General features: G+C 44.2%; 3 protein-coding genes across 9 annotated transcripts in view; 2 read left to right on the top strand and 1 right to left on the bottom strand.

Annotated features, from left to right (window-relative positions):
- The window catches only part of LOC128872297 (MAGUK p55 subfamily member 7), a 7,570-nt gene extending 1,560 nt beyond the window's left edge, over nucleotides 1-6,010 (top strand). Inside the window, exons 2-11 of one of the 4 annotated variants that reach the window (XM_054114833.1) lie at nucleotides 654-940; nucleotides 1,119-1,250; nucleotides 1,590-1,616; nucleotides 2,412-2,579; nucleotides 2,926-2,997; nucleotides 3,242-3,366; nucleotides 3,441-3,565; nucleotides 4,069-4,371; nucleotides 4,430-4,773; nucleotides 4,858-6,010. In XM_054114833.1, coding sequence (XP_053970808.1) covers nucleotides 654-940; nucleotides 1,119-1,250; nucleotides 1,590-1,616; nucleotides 2,412-2,579; nucleotides 2,926-2,997; nucleotides 3,242-3,366; nucleotides 3,441-3,565; nucleotides 4,069-4,371; nucleotides 4,430-4,773; nucleotides 4,858-5,034 — 1,760 coding nt within the window. In that variant the 3' untranslated portion in view covers nucleotides 5,035-6,010. The remainder of the gene's footprint in view (nucleotides 1-653; nucleotides 941-1,118; nucleotides 1,251-1,589; nucleotides 1,617-2,411; nucleotides 2,580-2,925; nucleotides 2,998-3,241; nucleotides 3,367-3,440; nucleotides 3,566-4,068; nucleotides 4,372-4,429; nucleotides 4,774-4,857) is intronic. The other 3 variants (XM_054114835.1, XM_054114834.1, XM_054114836.1) reach the window with 3 other exon arrangements.
- Nucleotides 6,011-7,104: 1,094 nt separating this feature from the next.
- On the top strand, nucleotides 7,105-17,665 carry LOC128872294 (uncharacterized). 4 transcript variants are annotated; one of them, XM_054114825.1, is made up of 11 exons: nucleotides 7,105-7,238; nucleotides 7,565-7,757; nucleotides 9,497-9,740; nucleotides 11,291-11,651; nucleotides 11,872-12,294; nucleotides 13,331-13,521; nucleotides 15,487-15,616; nucleotides 16,253-16,393; nucleotides 16,539-16,723; nucleotides 16,815-17,038; nucleotides 17,109-17,665. In XM_054114825.1, the coding sequence occupies exons 3-11, from the start codon at nucleotides 9,588-9,590 to the stop codon at nucleotides 17,227-17,229; spliced, it is 1,929 nt and encodes a 642-aa protein (XP_053970800.1). In that variant the 5' UTR covers nucleotides 7,105-7,238; nucleotides 7,565-7,757; nucleotides 9,497-9,587; the 3' UTR covers nucleotides 17,230-17,665. The 4 variants fall into 4 exon arrangements, with proteins under 4 accessions (XP_053970800.1, XP_053970802.1, XP_053970799.1 ...); XM_054114824.1 differs by having other exon boundaries at nucleotides 7,145-7,404; XM_054114827.1 differs by lacking the exon at nucleotides 7,565-7,757 and having other exon boundaries at nucleotides 7,123-7,238.
- A 239-nt stretch (nucleotides 17,666-17,904) lies between these two features.
- LOC128872302 (dnaJ homolog subfamily C member 22) overlaps nucleotides 17,905-19,451 on the bottom strand; it is a 9,077-nt gene continuing 7,530 nt past the window's right edge. Inside the window, exons 3-5 of the mRNA XM_054114857.1 lie at nucleotides 18,443-18,807; nucleotides 18,265-18,372; nucleotides 17,905-18,192 (exon numbers count right to left, since the gene is read on the bottom strand). Coding sequence (XP_053970832.1) covers nucleotides 17,986-18,192; nucleotides 18,265-18,372; nucleotides 18,443-18,807 — 680 coding nt within the window. The 3' untranslated portion in view covers nucleotides 17,905-17,985. The remainder of the gene's footprint in view (nucleotides 18,193-18,264; nucleotides 18,373-18,442; nucleotides 18,808-19,451) is intronic.

Below are 19,451 nucleotides of genomic sequence, written 5' to 3'. Positions count from 1 at the left end.
TTGGAGCGGCCGGGGTAGCAAAGGCTACGAGCTAAGCGGCCGCGCTTGTACGCGAATAAATGACTCAACGTGCATCGAAGGCCATTGACGCAGCCGCTTAGCTCGTAGCCTTCGCTACCCCGGCCGCTCCAACGGTATCCGCGCGCTCTGATTGGTCAGTGTTTTCCATTAATATCTCCTCAACGAAGCCTCGGACAACATTTTCGCTAAGGAAAAAGTTGTTTCAAATCACCTCCCCAACCACTCCTTTCAAGGTGTTACAACATTTTTGGGACACCCTGTATACACGGTAGTCAGTGGAGTGACTATTTTTGTTTAAATCGTAATTTTAATTGTATTTTTCGCAAGAATTGATTCCATACGTTTCACTTTATTTTTACTTACGATGCATAGAGCAATACATATCTCGAACGATGTAAAATACATATTCAATTTTTATCTCCTCTTTTGTTGCTTCTTAGGTCACCGACGACAATCGTCCTCTCTGTTGTAATACTTACTAGCATGAATATTGATTAGATTGATGCCCATAAAACTCACCCTACTTAAATATGCTGTTGCTCCTTTATCGAATGTGCAGCGTTATGCGCCAGACAACCTTATTAAAACTTTCGTTTAAAGCTCTACAAACTGTCATTCATTGCCTTTTTCAGCGTTGTCGAAGCTCCTGAATTCTCTGCAGGAGAACAAGAACGAGATACCGAGCTGTACCGAAGAGGAATTTGGATTCCTCAGCGATTTGCTGCAGTCGAAGGAGTTGAACGCTTTGGTGAACGTTCACAATAAAATTGTGAATAATGTCAAGGACGACAAGTTCTTCCCGGTGCTCTCGAATTCTATGGACATTGACATCGAGGTTTTAGACATGCTGTCTACCAAAACGCATTTGTCGAAGGAGTGCAAGGAACTCTTTCATCTCCTCCAAAAACCCCACATACAGGTACCGTGATAAGATACGTATAGCAATTACAATTACTTTCGGAAAATAAAGTTGCGATCGCTCGAAAGAATCGATACGCAAATGGAAGATTTTTTAAATATATCGTTGTTCTGTCATGTTAACAAGGAAGAAAGAGTTCCTTCTGTAGACGATTAGGACATTGAAAACTTTGTCGCAGGGTTTACTGTGTGCTCACGATTCGGTCGCCCAGAAAGACTACTATCCCCGACTGCCGGAAATTCCTCTGGAAGTCGACGAGGACGAGGAGACCGTGAAGATCGTGCAGCTGGTCAAGTCGAACGAGCCCTTGGTACGTCAGATAGGCCGCACGTTCGGTACTTAGAGTGTCTTTGAGGTTTTTACTTAATTAACACGGTAAAGAGACGACGTAGTAAAAGTTGATCGCTCGCGATCGTCGGAGTAACAAGGATAGAGAAATAACTAGCGATAGCGTAACCGTTTTAGCGTAATTACGTCGATTTGCATGGGATTTGATCCTGATTAATCCTTTGTACCGACCTAGACGCGCCGTGTTTCCCGTAATGAGTATAGTAGTATCGAATACATATCCTCGAGCATCGCGCGAGCGATGCTCAGACCACTTCTTAAGTAATCACGTGTCTTTTTTATCGTCAAACTTGCTTCGAAGTGTGGCACTGGCATTGAACCGATCGTGGTAAGTCGCCTTCAAGCCAAAACATGTACAGGCCTGTAAACGTTTCATGCGTATCATCGATTCGCAGTACGATTTTTTAGCGTTTCGTTTTTCTTTCGTTTATTTGTTATCCTTGTTTGTTTATTTTTTCTTTTGTTGAGTTTATTAGGAATTTATTTATTAGTTCAATTTGTTTATTAGTCATTAGAATACTTTTTGATTTTCCACTTTGCGATCTCACCTCTATACCGGAATGAAAATAAAGCGTGGACGTAAGCGAGCTGTAAATAGAACGCTGTTTGTTTTCCTTTACACTAATTCGTTAATTTCGCTTACATCTTACTTTACACACCTTGCGCCCATTCCGTTCCTCCGTTGGTTTGTGTTTTTCTGTTTGTGATTTTTGCTTGTAAATAAAACGATTTCTCTATCGTAACAATTGTATCCTATGTTATTGTCCCGCATGTCCTCGTATCAATGTTGCAAATCTCTCGAAATAACGCAACGGTAAAAATTCATGCGTAATCTTTACTACGTGAGATATTATAAATGCCGCGGTGCTGTTGGTTTAATTCGAGAAATTTCAAGCGGAAGAGTGTTTTGCACCCGATACTTTAAACTCGGTCGTGGTATCGACCGGTATCTGTACGATCGATGAATACGGTTGCGCGACAAGTACGATCGAGCGCGTGCGTTTACGCCTTCGCCGATGAATTCTCTTTCTTTTTATTTATTTTTTAAGAGAAACGAAGGCGCTCCGTATAGACGCGCACCTTGCAACCGCAATGAAAATATTAGTTTACACGTTGACAATAGGGGGCGACGATAAAAACGTGCGAGCTCACCGGCAAGATCATGATTGCGCGAATAATGCACGGCGGCGCGGCCGATAGATCCGGCCTCATTCACGTCGGTGACGAAGTCTGCGAGGTCAACGGCATCAGCGTCGAAGGGAAAACTCCGGACTGCGTTCTTAAAATACTGGTAGGTCACTGCTTTTGTTTTCGCTTGAAAGCCCAATTTCGTAAATCGATCTCATCTAAAACCGTTTCGAAGCGCTTTTCACTTTGCGCTCGAACGTTTTAGTCTCTGATCCCGATCGATCGCGATAGTGCGAGGTAGAAGAGAGTGCTTTGTTTACAAACTCTCCGTACCTTATAAATGCGGATAAAAATTATCGAACGAAAACGCTTACTTGCACTTCAAAGGTTGAAAAACAAAACTGTTAAAACGAGTATTTAATGTTCAGAGATACAGCACTCCCCTTTACGTAGCAATTATCTACATGTAAACGAGAATGATCATGGACATAAAGGCGCGTCTATTTCAGCAAAATTCCGAGGGTACGATCACGTTTAAAATAGTCCCTGCGGACAGTAAGGGCGGTATTCGGGAGAGCAAGGTATGTTCCGAATCTCTGAACTAATTGTAAGTAACGAGACTCGTCCAAAAGGAAATGTTTTTGATTCTCGATCCTACATTTTAAGAGGGAAATTGAAGGAAAATGTTGGGTCGTTTGACATCGTCGGGGTAGCGCGACTGTAAACGCGTCTGTAAATCTAGCTTCAAAAACCTCTCCAGTTTGACGAGGATAGCGCACGAGTCCTCGAAGAATGGTTTTAAAGAAAACTCTTGTTGCGCGATAGGTGCGAGTGAGATCGCACTTTTCGTACAAGGCCGCCGACGATCCTTACACGCCTTGCAAAGAAGCTGGACTAGACTTTGTCAAAGGTGACGTCCTCCACATCGTCAGCCAGGATGACGCTTATTGGTACGACTCCAATATCTAGATTCGTTGTTTTACGTAGGCAGTATCACGTTCCAATTACCTTCGTTTCGAAATAGGTGGCAGGCTAGGCGCGAAGGGGATCGAAATACGAGAGCTGGCTTGATCCCCAGTAGAGCTCTTCAGGAAAGACGAATTATTCTCGAGAGACAACAGAAGGAAAAGACCGATGACGACGATATAAGTAAGTCGCGCAACTCGCGGTAGGATGAAATAAAGTACAGTGGTTGTGCCGGCGTTTCCTAAACGCGTTTGTCCTTTGGTAAAGGCGAAAGATCTTGGTTGCTCGCGCTCGCTGGGGGAGTAACCCCTTAATGTCGTTTGCGGTTCCACGTAGCGTACTTCGTACTCAGCCAAAATCTTGTGCCGTTACGACCATTAATAATAGGAACTCTTTTCCCGTTTGGGAAACTCTGGCACGCAACGCTACGGTTGTCTTTACGTTGATTCATAATGTCAATTTGTAGTTTTAGCGTGATTTACAAGTCTAACGGCATGCATATTATGCGCTTTGAGCGAAACTAACGACGTATAACGTTCACGCTAACGATAAAAGAGAGGACTAGAACGACAACTCTCGGGTTCGAGGTTTCGATGAGCTCGATGAGATTACGCGACGATATCCGTGAGCTGGTCACGGCTGCTCTTCTTAACGTATGATGGCCTGACGACCTAACCGTCGGTTAGGCTTGTGTTCTGTTCCAGTGCCTTTGCCTTCATTGTGCCCCCGTCCCAGTACCTCTTTGCACGCCTCGCCTACAAAGTGCAACTTGCAGGGAGTAAAAACTAAAAAAATCATGTATGACGCTGCAGAGAACGACGATTTCGACCGGGAAGAAATACCGACCTACGAAGAGGTCGCGAAGCTCTACCCGAGGCCGGGTCTATATCGACCCGTGGTTCTGATCGGGCCACCGGGAGTTGGCAGGAACGAGCTCAAGAGGCGGCTCATGGCCACCGATCCCGACAAGTACAAGACGCCCGTGCCTTGTAAGTTTTTATCCCCGTTCGCGTTTCGATCATTATTCTCTACGATGCTTGTCTTCAGATACCTCGAGGCCACCGAGACCAGGCGAAGTCAACGGCAAAGAGTATCATTTCGTGAGCCGTGAAAAGATGGAGGAGGAAATCATCGCGGGAAAGTTTATAGAGTACGGGGAATACAAGGGTAACTTGTACGGTACCAGTTCCGAGAGCGTCAGCTCGTTGATAAACGCTGGATACGTGTGCCTGTTGAACCCGCACTATCAAGCCCTTAAGATGCTTCGAACACCGCAGACGAAACCATACGTAATATACATCAAACCACCGAGATTCGAAATATTGAAGGAAACAAGGAGCGATGCCAGGGCAAGGTCGACCTTCGACGAAAGCAATTCGCGTGGTTTCACGGTAATCGCTCATTTCTATCTGGAAACGAACGATCGTTCGATGAAAAAATCAATCGCGTTACGTTATTCCGTTGTTCGTTTCTAGGACGAGGAGTTTCACGAAATCCTGCACAGCGCAGCCAGGATAGAATTTCTCTACTCTCATCTGTTCGACGAAGTGATAGTAAACGCTGACCTCCCCATGGCATTCGAGCAACTTGTCAACGCGGTTCATCGAGTGGAGTCGGAACCGCTCTGGGTACCTGCATCGTGGGTTCAATAAATTTTGCTTGGATTAAGATCACGAAGAAGCAAGAATCGAACGTGTTTGGAAACGTTGCGCGTTCTTACGACACTTTACGATCGACGATGCTTTCCTTTAAATTTTTTAGTAAAACGCATTCGTATTTTCTCGTCTACTCTTCTATGCATTTCGAGTTGACTACTACTCCCAAACAATACCCACGCCTTTCTATCTGTAGACATGCGTAAGTGTGTTTTGGTACCTTGAGAATTTTTCTATGTTAGATATAAATCGTTCTCCGCTGGTTTGGTTGTCGGCATAAAGGCAACGCTTGGACAAGAGAGATAGAAAGAAAAGGTTGTCGAATACTCTTTCGAGCCGCCTCGTTTTCCAGCGATTAAATTAATCGTTTCGCCTTTGTTCTCGAATCTACTCTGTGTTTAACGCGTGATCTTAGTAATCCTTACTGCCACCAACGTTGCAATCGACAGAAGCTTCTCGTGACGTCTGACGATGGCGACGACGAAGCAGTTGCAATGACTCCGATCTTGTTGCGTATCGTCGCACGAGCGAGGAGTATCCGTGAGTGGCGATGTTTAAAGATATATTAGGAAGGACACGTGAACCGTGTCAAACTTCTTACGTAATTTTGGGATCAACGATTAGAAATGGTATCGCCTCGTCTAAGAAAGAATCGAGTGCAATCTGGAGATTTCTGGGCATTGAAATCGACGAGTACGGATATGCTGCTACCACGGATGACCTTTGATCCCAATTGTTGTTGATTGTTGCCAAATATAAGTATCGTACCTAGATCCACAGTGGGACGTGTCTCGCGATTATTGTATTTTCCACTCGATCAGCATTGCCACGATATCGCTATTTTTTTCATAATTAAACGGCTGCCAGCGCGAGGAAAATTTATGCGCGCTATCGCGTCGGCGTTGCATTAAATAGTTCATCCTCGATGTAAACTCTGTATGTTACCGAAATATAGCATTACACTTTGAAAATACGTCTTACCGTTCCTCTGTTCCCATTTCTAATAAAAAAAACTACGTTCGTGCGTAGAGAATCCGCGGGATTCTTGCGAGACATCCGGAAACGAAGGAACAATTCGAAATCCTTTTATCGCGCAGAGGAAATTAACTTATTTCCTGCGGGAAGTAATCTTCTAAGAGGTTCGCGTGGACGTGACGTTAGTAAATTCTGTGCGTCTTTTTCTGAAATGGATAGTGTTTTGTTTTTTTTTTGTTTTTTTTTTGAAGTACAGATCATTTCTTCAAAGCTAGAGACTCTCGTTAGCCATGCACTCGGTAAATTGCATGCCGATATAATCGTTCTTCTTTCAAAGTTGTTGCGCTATCACGAAAAGGCACAAAATCGAACCTTTACACGCTCATGGTCTACCGTTAACGCCGTCAACATTGATTTTTAAACACGAGCGTTGATGCGCAAACTTTCGCGCCTCTTCGCTCCGACATTTGAGATATCTTTAGTACGTTATTAAAAATGTACGCTATCGACCGTTTCTGTCGACAAATAAATCATTTTGTCAAAGATGTAACGTTTCTTAAAGGTGTCTGCAGTATCTTGATTAAATTTTGTTTAATACTTCCAACTGGTTTTTTAATTAAACACTGGTCATTCAAATCATGTTTATGCGACGCGTATTACTCTTAACAAACGACTAGGAAGCTGGTAGTACGGAGCATTCGAAATACTATTTTTAGTAGGCTCGGATTTTTTAATTGATCTTGAATCATCGAAGCTACCAAGCACGTGCGTACATCGCATCGGGTGGCCGCGTGTTACCGCACGAAAATAGATCGGATAGATATCGGAAGAGTTACACCTGAAGTACGCTCAGCGATTCGATTCAACCTTTCTTCGATGCTTCGATGGTGAATAAATATCCAAGCTGTCTTTAATGCGAATATACGAGTTATTTCGCAAACGAACTTGTCGGTGTTCGAAAAGAAAATCACTTTTGTTTTCCATTGACCAGGTATCGAGGAGTAACACCTGGCTCGAGTGCGCGGCTGCGCGAACAGAAGAGCGTGCGATACGACCCTCGTGATACTTTCAGAGCGAGGGTGCGAATTAAACTTCGGCCCAGTATTCAATCAACCCCTACACGAGGAGACCAGTTTGAACGGGTGCTCGATGGAATTATCGACGCTTTGGATTTTCGTCGCCGATACATTTCCTATACGTGGCTGGAAATTTCAAACGCGTTACCGGTTTGTATCCAGTGAATGTTTTCTTTAACAGTGTGCGTGTCTGTGTCCTCGCAGAGCTTGAAGTCTTGAAGGCAAAACACTATTGCACAGCTTGCATTTTTGCGCTCGAAATCTAAGGATAATTCGTGACGTTAATGTTACACTTCGATGGACTGATCGGAGCCAGGTAAATTGTTTTAGAATTCAACTTGTTTTACGTTGAAAAAGTTGCCGACGAGTTTCTCTTTCGAATTGTATTCTACGCTTTGCGAATGCATCGCAGAATTTTTTGTTTCTTCGTAGAGATGTAATCGGACTGTACGTAGAAAACGATATTTATTTTACAGCAAGTGTTTACGGATTAAAGGCCCGCTATCGAGTCGCAGTCATGAGATAATAAACGACAAATTTACGGATCCCAGCGACTCGACGCCGACCTCGTTTAAAATTAAACCGAACCTGGTCACGAGAGGAAAGAACTGTCTTACGTGGAAATGAGAACCGATCCATTAAACGAGACGCTCGGAATCACACGACAAGGTTCGCACCGAGAATTCGTCACCGAGGTTATTGTCGCCCTCGAAATGTGTCAATGACACGACGTCGCACATGACTATCACCGAGGCACGATTATTATTCCAGATGAACCCGCGTGCGTGCTATTGACATCGGTAACCTTCACCGGTTCGCCGAGTTCTTTTATGAATTTTCATTCTTCGTTGATTGTATTCGAAAAGCAAGCTTTGTAACGTCCCCCGTTAGTAATACCTTTAAGAAACCCACTCGACCGGCCAACACAATAACGGCAGACAGCTTGTCGTTTCCAGAATTTATATTGGAGTCGCGCGCACGGGTGAAAACATGTCGAAACATCGCGCTTCGTGCATAAATCGAATTCTATCCTACGTTTCCTAGTTGCAGACCGTGTTTCAAGTTCTCTTCCGGGCACTAAAGGGGTTGATCGCGGTGAGGAAGTTTACAAACACGAACCAAACGTTTACCTGTTCTCCCATCGATGCTATTTTTAAGAGAATTCGGAGAAACGTAGAATATACGCGTCGGCTGTTCGCGGGGAACGGTCAATCATCGTTGGAAAACACGCGCAACTAAAAGTTAATCAAACGTAACTTCCGTTTCGTGCGGCACTCGCCTTTCTCGATAGTCCAAGTTTCGAGTCGTCACGTTACCTCACAGATTGCCTGAAGAGCACGATCGTTTTCAACGCCGAGTATCTATCGACTGTGTTACAACTAAAGAGAGAGAAATCCAACGTTATCGCGTCGGTGGATCTGGAGTGTTGTTTTCTCACTTAAAGGTAACAAATTCCTTACTTTTTTGAAACTTGACGTTTCGAATGAAAATAGCTTCTTTATAACGTTATACGCTTCTCTCGGCGATGCGATAACTTCCTTGTAGATCAATAAAAATCCAAATTTCTCCAAGCAAAATACACGTTAATTGTTTTTGTTTACGACTATAGTTTAAACTCTTTACTTCTTGGCCGACGTTTCGAGGAATACATTTTCGGTTCCGAAAGCCAATGCTAAACACATCCCACGTAACGTCTGTCACTCTCTAATTCGAGTTTGCAAAGAAAACCCATTCGAACATATTTTATTTTTGAAATAACGTAAAATACGAGACGTTGAACGATAAATTAAAATTCTTTTTTCCAAGCCAATCTATATGCGTTGGCGGTAACTTCTTTCTCTTCGTTACGCGTTACACCTGTCGATTAAATATCGTTTCGCACACAAAAAGTACCAATGTAAACTCTGTATAACGATTTATTTGCAACGGTTGTTTATCTTTTGCAGAATATTTCCCACGTTTGATTTGCGATGCATCCGACTCGTGATCGGCAATGACTTTGAGAGATCGATAAACAGTTGTCGAGAGTTTCGTCGAACGTGGCATAATCGATAGATTCTCGTGCATAAGAGAATTCAAAATATTGGCTTAACGCCAAAGACGAGGACGACAAGCCTCTCGGGCAAATGTAACGCAGCCAAAATAAGCACCAGCAAAAAGACGAGTCAACGCGGTCGCGTAAGGCTCGCTCTACTAGAGCTTCACCTCCTTCGCCCTGCGAGACGGAAGTACCTGTAACTCCGTAGCCTACGGATCCGGATAGTACACACCGACAAAATGAATCTAACGTGTCAGAGAGTAGATCGATTCGCGATGCAAACTTTGATCTAGAGATAAATTACGCGTATTCTAAACAAAGCTAGATAAGAGTCGGATAGAGAGACGTTTTCATTCATCTATTTGGACAGGAAACCGAGGGAAAGGAGCCGTTTCTAGGATAGCGGCAAGATGTTGCGCGGCGTAGAACTCGATCGATCGGTTTGACATCGTTTTGCCTCGATGGAGTCTGGATCGACGATGGCGAAGAATCGAGGGGCCAAGCTGACACCTGGAAACGAGATCACCGTCAGGAAGACGTCTTTATCCGGTGGAATCAAACACGACATCGGAGACAACGCGCTTCCATCGACTGTCCAACGAAATGCTCGCCAAGTAAGCGCTTCTCGTGTTTCTCTTCGTTTGCGTTTTTGTACTTTGCTTTACTCGACGCTGCTTGCGTCTTCGCGAATTCGAACGTCGGCGTCGCTCGATTAATTTACCCATCGTTTATGAACCGTTTTACGTACAAATCGCTGTCGGTGGTTTCAGAATTCTTTCGACATGTTTGCACGTCCACGAACGGTTCGACACTTATAGTCTCGCAGTCTCGTAGCTATTGTTGCACGGACCCATACGTCGGTCAACGTGTCGAAGAAAGCTCGACACTTGGAATTCTGTGGTTCAACTACTCCTTTACCGTTATCGTCAATCGTCAAACGTTATGGACGATTGTTATTTCGATTAAATTTCGCCCAGCACTTGGCTCGAGGGTAAATAAACTGCGTACCGTTCGCATACAGAGTTGTAATAGCGCGCGTAGACGCGCAAACGAGCCACCTACCGCCCTGCCGAGCAACACGAGGACTTAACCGACATATAAATAGCGTTTAGTTGAAACGGATGCGGTAGAACTCGCGTGCACGTCTTGCGAGGCGATCCGGAAGACACGACTCGCTTTCCAAGGAACTTCTCCTACTCCGGCAACACCGACTCTCGTTTGCACCGCGATCCGCGATTCGCGACACCGACGCGTCAGTGATTTCCGACAGTTTCCACGAGAATGTTCGAGCTCGACCCGCTTTCGCCCACTTTTCCCCGGAAGCTCGTTCGTTAACGAATTTTCCGTGTTTCTATTGTAAGTGTCCAAACGATTCTGTTTCATTAGCAGCGTCCCTGTCGTGTTTATTATTCCATCGAGCATCGCGCATTCGAGCCTTCGGTATGGTTCAGGTTCACGACACGCATACGCTGTAACGGGAACAATTATTATCTGGATGAAAATTTCGAATTATGTTCATAATACGACGTGTAACTGGCCTTCTTCGTAATTTATCGTTAAAATAAAATTTTCTCCATCTCTATCCAAGACGCGCGGATCAACATTTATCTACTCGTTTTTCGAAATAATGTATTTTCGGCGACGATATTCGTGGCTCGCGATCATTGACGAAAGCAGATCGTGATTAATCTTTGGATGATCTCTGCTGTGTTTGTTTTCTGTAATCATTCGAGACCCCTGTTGGGAGATTTAGTTTTTATATTTCATTTAGCCTCGTTCGATCGACGCTGTCTTTTTGCAACGTTATGAGAACGCAAATTCAAATGAGCGAAGCGTTTCATTGCCTATTGCGAAAGAAAGTAAACAACGGTAGTGCGAGCAAATGTATTCAAAGTATATTCTTTATACGCGACCTTCTTTCCAGGTCTTCTTCGTTAAAATTTCATTTCACCCATGTTAAAAGATCGTAAGGATAACGTTACGTAGAAAATATATCGAACTTTAACATTGGACGAATTGATCTTAAAGATTTGTTAAGTCCCTCCTCGGCTGTCGTTAATTAAATTTTAACGAAGGAGATCTGAAAAGAAGGTCGAAATGTATAAAGTATGAGGTCGGTTCGGCGTCGAAAAATTGATACGATATGCACGGATGATTCAAACAGAAAACTCGGCGGATTCTCGAAGACAGCTGGCAGGTAAACGGTATCCAGGCTGTGCGCGTAAAGTGCAACTCCTCGGCAAAGGGCAGTACCTGCACGGTGAACAACTACAGCATCGTTGCCTCTAGGGGAGAGCTTGCTCGAAATAACTGCGCGTCGCGAGAGACGCCGGCGCCGTGCATCGTTAACAAGAAGAACAGAGCGATCCTCGACGCGAGCACCAGCGCCAAACGCCAGGATAGCTTTCTCAAAGAAGAGTTCTTCGGTAAACAGCTCCCCCAGGACGCCACAAGATCGAACGACTTCAGGAAGATTCAGAAAGCCATTCGAAAGTCGTTATCCGCTCCCCTACATCTCGCGGAAGGTACGTACGTTCTCCGAGTAACATTTCCGTGAAATTTCTATCGCTACATTCGAAAAGAAAATTTCGATCTCTCGATACTCGTTTATTCGTGTGTCTTATCGAATCGGGCTAGACGATTTTGCTTTTATTTTACGAATGTTTTCGAGAATATGGTAAAATGCGATCGTTAAAGAATATACCTAGAAAAGTGTGAGCCACGAGGGTAATTGCGTCGTTTCAGGACTTTCGGCAGCGGAGAAGACGGGACGAAGGCCGACCGAGGAAGGTATTCTGAAAAGGTCCTCTGCTTTCTTTGCGAATCTCACCCATTCCGCGAATAGAATCGTAGAGGCGCGAGCAAACAACGGTTCGAAACAAGAAAAATCTTGTTCGGATGGTTATCGTTCCGGAACCGGTACCTCGGCCAAACACTCAACTTTTAAGGGATACTTTTCGATCCTGAGTAACGTCTCCGGTGAACACCAGTCTCTTCGACGTTCGCCGAGCATTCAAACGCTACCAGTTGAACGGAAAAAGAAAAACAGTGCCCGCGTGAAGAAATCTGTGTCCTTCAGTTCGGATACGAGCTTCGAAGAAAAACGCGCGCCTTACAGAAGACCAGCCGTTCACGACGTCAAGGTTTATTGCAAGGGTGTCTTGCAAGGTACGACTATAATTAATATTTTACTAAAAATTGAAAACGTAATCATTTTTGAAACCGTTAACAATCGTATTATTAAAGTAAACTGAAAGTCTCGACGGCTAGATTAATGTCAGAGTTGAGTGCACTTACGTTACGCGCGTTTCCATCAGTTTTTCTCTTAATCGCGTCAGCAGTTCCGCGATTAGAGGCAATAAAAACAACATTACGAAGCAAATCAGCCTTTACGCGGTTGTTATCGTATCATCGTCCTCGTTCTCGTCATCGATCTCGAAGGAATATATGTAGTTTCTTAGCTTCGACGCCTTTTCTAACCACTGCTAGGATTAGCGCACCGTTCCTAACGTCATTGTTTTCTTTGGAAATCCTTCAAGAGGGCAGTTCTATATGCGCGACGCTTCCAATTCGCGAAAAATAATACGATACTTCGGGAACCGCACGGAATAAAATCTGGGTTCTTTAAAAATAAAGTTCGATAAATGTTCCGTATTTTATAGGCATCGTTCGTAAAGTGAGCAAATTTATTTCTAGATAAGAATCTACGGTATACGATGCCAGTAGGAACTTGTTTTATTTACATCTTCTAAAACGTTCGCTACCGTTTTTATCAAATGTCGATACGAAAATATAGACGTCCGTCATACTCGCAGACTAACGTATCCGTGGTACCGCCAACCTGACAGTCCAGTTGTTAGTTCTTCTATTTTCACGTCTTACGAAATGAACGAGCGAATGGTTCGCAAAAATGATTTTAACTGGCGCGCCGTTGGATCTAAACTCATCGAAGTTCGAGGGACCATTTCCGCTTCTAAAATTTTTCACGAAAGGCAAACGCTATCTAAAGGTGAACTCTTGAAAACTTTGAATTCTTGAACTTGTAACATCCAGCAGGGAAATACATTAAAAATGTTTAATTTGAATTTGAAGAGAGAACGAAGACAGCGCTAGATTTTTACACTGCATCCCGAAGTTGATGTTTCTTTGCGTTTGTGGTAGATTCGTCCCTGAGCTGACGCAAGTATCTACGTTTCATTTCTAGATCGCAGCGTGCTCGAGAATACGATCGTCGTAAAAGTGCCACCGTCGTGGGAAACACCCTCCGAGGGCCGATCGGCCCTCCTGAGGGCAGCCAGGGATGCAGACGACACGACCCTCCATCAAATCGCCACTCGCGTACGAAAATTCGGATTCGGGGATATGGACGTGAACGTGGTCGATAGCAGTGGCAGAGTAAGTGGCCTTTTGTCGTGGAACTTTAGAAATTTAATCGCGTAAACACGCGCACGATCGTAAACCTCGTTACGACTACCGCTAACGCTTTAATTGCGCGTTGCCGGAGAAATGGACCGAAGCGTAGAATTCAAAATAAAACGCGTCCACGGGCTAATGAAGTTTCGTACAGAGATACGCGGCTCGTTGTCCTGCAAAGAGAATTACCGTTCGTCGATGCGAAATTTCTAAAACGATCGCGGTTTAATATAGAGTGAAACAATGGAATCGATCGAGGTTTATTTACATAGATATTGCTGACCCGAGTGTTCATAATGTTTACCGCTCTCCTAAATAAGAGACAGCACTTCCGTTTTTCCGACTGTCGCGCACGACTTAATATTCCAAAGTTGCGACGCGTTTCAAATTATTACCGCGATAGAGTTCCGTGTGTAGAATTTCTCCCGCTAACCGCGTTCCATATGCGGCGACATCAGGCTATAATTAAAACAAAATTGTTGTTCGTTCGAATCGAGTATGCAGTTGGCCCGCGTTAAAATGAGCAAACATTCTGTGACGGCATGTATCGGACGAATCGCTTCGAACCCCTTCAGACACGCGCCTACATGTGCGTAAAATTCAAGCTAACGAGTAGAAAGACGAAATGCGTAACACGATCTATAAACTAAACGGATCCTTTAAATTCGTTTGGCTGTCTAATCGTGCAACGAAGACAATTACAGCGCTCGAAAAAATGGAATCGTTATCGTTCTAAAGTTAGTTTGAAAAGTAGACGACTAGAGAGACACGTCGTTTCCTTCCGTGACAACTTGATCTGTCCGACCGGAAAGCGTAAATTTACACGGCAAAAGGCGCCATCAATATCTTTCGAGGCTTGTTGCGTGCACAGTCGGAACCAGTGGTTATCAAATTGATAGATGGTGCCAATACGATACAAAAGATAGTTTCTGGGCGGTGCACGATTACGAAGGATGGATTATGTTTACAGTTTAGCTGTTTCTTTTTTTTGTCGATACGATAGTAGGTAGAGAAAATTCATTGCGTTGATGTTTTCTTCCTCGTCTGTGATTAATTTATTTCAAGCTTTGTATAGTCCATATTTATGATCGTTAACCACTTGTACAGCAAATAAAAAAAAAAGTCGAATGGTTTGAATACATTCAAAGTGTACCGAACGGGAAGATAAACGTATGACGCTAAAGTATTTGGGAATCACTGTTCTAATCGTTTTGGGTCACGGTCGCTGATTCGGTCGAACGAAGGGTTATTTAGGTTTTAGCTGTCGATAATGAGTTAGGCATTGTAACATCGTTTGTAATTTTGGATTTTTGCACAGACGAACTCGCGGATAACGTTTCATAGTTTTCTCGAACCAGAAAATTATTTCGAAGAAGCTTTTCGATGTGCAATGGATAAACAAATCCAGTCGTTCCCGTTATCCCAAGAAGAATCGGTGTTCGTTTCGCGAAGCACTCGCAAACTTGACGCGTGTTTGCTATAGCCAAGCGGATAAAGTAATAGCGTTTGAGCTATCGCCTCAACGTCAGTAACCACTTAATAAATTGACCCTTGACGCACAGTCTATTGTGCATATTTCTAAGGCAAAGAATGCGAGGCTACCTCGCAGACGATGCTCGGACGAATCTTTTCCATGTTCCGATCTAACTTCGTGTACGTTCTTTCTAGGACGCGTTATCCGTCGTCCTTGTTTCGCTACCTCGTTTACCGAGCAGTCTTTTTTCGCGGATTTTATACCGTTTCGTCAGGGTCGAGGCAAAGTGTTAGTAAACGCGTGGTAAACAAAAGAGGAAAAGATTGAAAGGTAACAGATCGTTTGACGTTCAAGGTTTTTAACGCGAGCCAGCGAATAACGGTTTCTTTGAAAAGGGGGTTTATGTAATCGACGTAGTTTTCGAGCAAACTTCTGAGTAAGCCATCAACGATGTTGTTTGTTTGCAATGCCAGACCGCCATAAGCTACATGGCTGGGAATGGTGCCTCGGCGATGTTGGAGCTGGCTCTGTCGTGCGAGGGTGTGGATCCGAATATTCCCGACAACGAGGGCAACACGCCTCTACATTTTGCCGCGCAGGCCGGTAAGCGATCACATTATCCTTAAAAAGGGAAGTTCGGAAAACGTTCCGCGCTCGCAGACCCTATTTTCGCGTTGCTTTTTATCGGATTGCGTGCCGCGCGAAATAGCACTCGGCTGGTTCGATGGATTGATAAAGGAGGATCGGTTAATGAATATTCGCGGGAGAACGCTTTCGACGAAAGAAACGTTTGCTACGAAAATAAAAATTCTGCTTCGGTTCGTGTTACGGATCTTTCAAGGATAATCGCTTCCGTCATACGTCTTTGCACTCGTACACGACGAAAGAATGTGGCCACGTGGCAATCATAAATTTTGTAAACACAACACTTCTCGCGCTGCTAGAAACTAATATCGGGTGGTCGATATAAGCGTAACACGTCGAATTGTATACGCGCGATGCCGTAAGGGTACCAACGCGTCACTGTCGGCCAGAAATAACCGACGTACTTGGGTACTTGAAACACGCGTGGTTTGCGGTGACGTACGTATCGTCGACGAACGTTTCGAGCCAAAAACAGGGCCGAACATTACGTTGCTCGAAATATGCGGACACTCGAATCCTCGAAGGACGCCGCGCCGGTTAAGCAGTAAGTTTCGTACACTCGAATTAATGGCCGTCCCGTTTTCATCGATTCAGGCCAAACAGAGTGCCTGAACATTCTCCTCCAAAGGTGTCAGGACATCGAGGTGGACGCTAGGAACGCATCAGGCTTCACTCCGTTGATGAAGGCTGCTCTTCAAGGGAGGACCAAGTGCGCGAAAATTTTGTTATTCGCTGGTAAGCAGAACTTTTTCGAAGCTTCTTCCTTCTTTCCCCGTATCGAAACATTTGAACAACGATGCCCATATTCCCGAATAGCTTGCGATACCCCGAGTTCCATTACCTATTAACAAAGGCCACGCTATTCGCTGTTTATTCAAAGGTGCGAATCCAACTTTGAGAGATCACGGAAGAGGATTACGAGCGGAACAGTGGGCCAGATTCTGCGGAAGATACGTTTGCGCTGAAGTGATCGAGAGGTTCGCCAGGCATCGGCTTCTGGAAAGGTCGACGTCGTGCAGATGGGGTAGCGAACCCGAACTAGCGGCAAAAGTACTTCAAGGAAAAGTAAGTAGTCAAAATGTATTTTGGTTTTATTCGAATTACCGATAAATTTGAAAATAAAGGAATAATTTAACGAGAAAAACGATCGACACAGTTGATACCCATACCCACGACTCCGTTGTCACCGCCGTCTATGGGATTAAAATCAAAGATAAGAAGAGTTTTCCGTACAACCTCTGGACCAGATCGAAATTACTCGTTGGTTTCGCAACTGACCAGCGCTGCTCTTTGCGTGAGCAGTCCCGCTTTACCGAAAGCCAGCGAAGTTCCTCCAGTGGTTAAAAGTCTCCTTCGACCGCTGAGCGTTCCACAGCTGAGGTATGGACTCGAATTTCTTTCGATCTCGATCACTCCTGGATAGATTTTAATCGTTTGTGTTACCTTTCAGAGTGACACTGGTATCGTCGCACGACTTTCTCGAGCAATCGAAGGACAAGTATGTAAATTTCACGGAGAAAATCGAGAACACGGTGGTAAAACCGTCGCGATCGAAGAAGAAGACCAAATAGACAGAGTTTTTGTTCCAGATAAATTATCCTTTTTCTTCCAACGCGTTTGATTTAAGTGCCATCGTATGTTATAAGCGTTGCTCTAGATTGTTTTCGATGTAAATGGTGCGGTTGAAGGTGTAAACAATTCAAACTTAATTTTGGTTTACGATCCCGATGGACCGTACCCATCGAGTAGCAGCGCGTAGAACGTGTCGAAAGTCAGGAATACCAAAGAATCGACTAGAATCGCGGTGACTCATCGAATTCCGGGGAAGAGTGGATAGAATAATTTGAAAACTTTATCAATGACCATCCATCGAATCAAAGTGCGAACATTCTCTCCGAGATTTTTTTTAACCAGCGACGCTCACGCGTGCTCGAGGGCAACGCGATATTTTGTAACTATGCAATGATCGTCGAATGAACTTTTAAATAAACGTCTTGATATTACAAATTTTTATCTTCATTAGGACACTCATCGACCACTTTTACGTTAACGATAATTTGAAGGAGTATGTTCACACTGTTTATCTATTTACAAAAACAAATTTACAAACACGTATAAACGTTTATGTTCGTTGCTTACAAACGCAATACCAATTTCCACGAATCGGCAGTGCGACCAACGAAAGTGCGTACTGTTAGAACAAGATACAACGAGGTAGAATGAGATCGATAAAAGAACGTTTCGACTCCGAGCCCCGTCTATATCTTCGATCGATTAAAAAATACATCTTTATAATAAACCTTTACGAGGACACTATCGTCACCAGGTCATTCCGACTTTCTGTTGCGGCGTTGTCTACGATTCTTCGCCTTTGAAAGAATTTCATACGCCTGCTGAATCTCCATGAATTTCTCCTGAGCCCGTCGCCTCTCCTCTTCGGTGCCTTTTATCTTGTCGGGATGGTTATCCCTCGAAAGAGCCCTCCAACGCGATGTTATTTCGGTTTGCGTGGCTGTTTGAGAAAGGTCTAAAACCTGCAAAGAAGTACAGTTTCGGTATCTCTGTTCAAAGAAGAACAAATTTCGCGGGATAAATTCCAGGCTTACTTTGTAAGCGTTTATTTCACCCCGGGGATCGGTGAGATCGACCAATTGGGCCCACGTTGCCCAGAAACCTTGATGCATCGCTTGGTTCCAGGTTGCCTCGAGGCTAGCCTAAGAAAAGAAAGATTTTATCAAATTTTGAACGTTGCAACGGAGCGTACTCTGTGTTGTTTGAATTAACCTTAAGGTCGAGCCATATAGGTGACGTCAGGAAATGCTGAATAGCTTCGGACAGTTTGATCTCTTCGCCCTCGCTGTCGGTAATAACTGCGTTGAAGTACAGATAGCAACCAATTAAAGACAGATACAACGCGACAGCTAAACCTAAATAAATTGCTCTTCGAACGAGGCTGTTCCTCTTTCTTGGTTTCAATCTCCATTGCTTGCTGAACGTATCGAAGCTCAAACTGGACACTACGACCATCAGGAATATCCACATGGTGTCATCGCCGATGTAGGGTAGAGTTGGATAAAGCAAGTACGCAGACCCAAGAGCGACCCATATGGATCCTTGCTCCCTACCGATATTTCCAACTGTCCACACACCTGAATGTACGTACACATTGACGATAAAAATAATATTCGGCTGCGCTAAATACACGCATCGAGTTCACGAAATTGATAGAAGCAATATTTGTGTATATAAACTCGACCTCGCGGCAACGACCATTGTTTCGTCGCCATTGTTGTGTCGCATGGCAGAGGAAATTGAGGTTCGGTGGAAGAGGAGGCTGAATGTCCAGTATGTTTTCGAAACCTCCTTCTCCGATTTCATACACAACGTAGATTAATACGACTGAACAAAAGGAGCACTAATAACGAAAGCAAACATTAATGCTCGTTCAATAATGTAGGAGTCTAAACGAAAAATAAGGCACGAGGATTCGTACCCACGATCCTCGGATCCACAGTCGACCGCTTTACCTACGCGACCAATCCCGTAGCCTACGTTTCGTGTTCTTATTTGACTCATTGTTGGGTATGGGAAGCGCGGATACTACACTTGGCTATCCTGAATTAACATTCATTCGCCCTCGAATGACCGTTTTCTCGGGTTTCGCGTCTCAACAACAGTGCGCGCCGCACCCTCTTTCGCGAGTGTACTCCCCTCTCTCTTTCTGGAACGTTGTTCTCTCTCGACGCCCCATTGTTGCCCGCTCCACCGTCAACACGATATATATATATATATA

This window comes from Hylaeus volcanicus, chromosome 2 (assembly GCF_026283585.1).
Source record: "Hylaeus volcanicus isolate JK05 chromosome 2, UHH_iyHylVolc1.0_haploid, whole genome shotgun sequence".
In the NCBI taxonomy this organism is placed as follows: Eukaryota; Metazoa; Arthropoda; class Insecta; order Hymenoptera; family Colletidae; genus Hylaeus; species Hylaeus volcanicus.
The sequence above is the reverse complement of the archived record's forward strand: the minus strand, read 5'-3'. Positions and strand labels throughout refer to the sequence as shown.

What these genes read in the sequence shown, in the direction of transcription:
- LOC128872294 (XM_054114825.1), top strand. Translation starts at nt 9,588, where the DNA reads ATGGAGTCTGGATCGACGATGGCGAAGAATCGAGGGGCCAAGCTGACA. An exon ending in TCCAACGAAATGCTCGCCAA is followed by an intron (nt 9,741 to 11,290) that starts GTAAGCGCTTCT and finishes TGATTCAAACAG; the next exon opens with AAAACTCGGCGGATTCTCGA. An exon ending in TGGTCGATAGCAGTGGCAGA is followed by an intron (nt 13,522 to 15,486) that starts GTAAGTGGCCTT and finishes TTGCAATGCCAG; the next exon opens with ACCGCCATAAGCTACATGGC.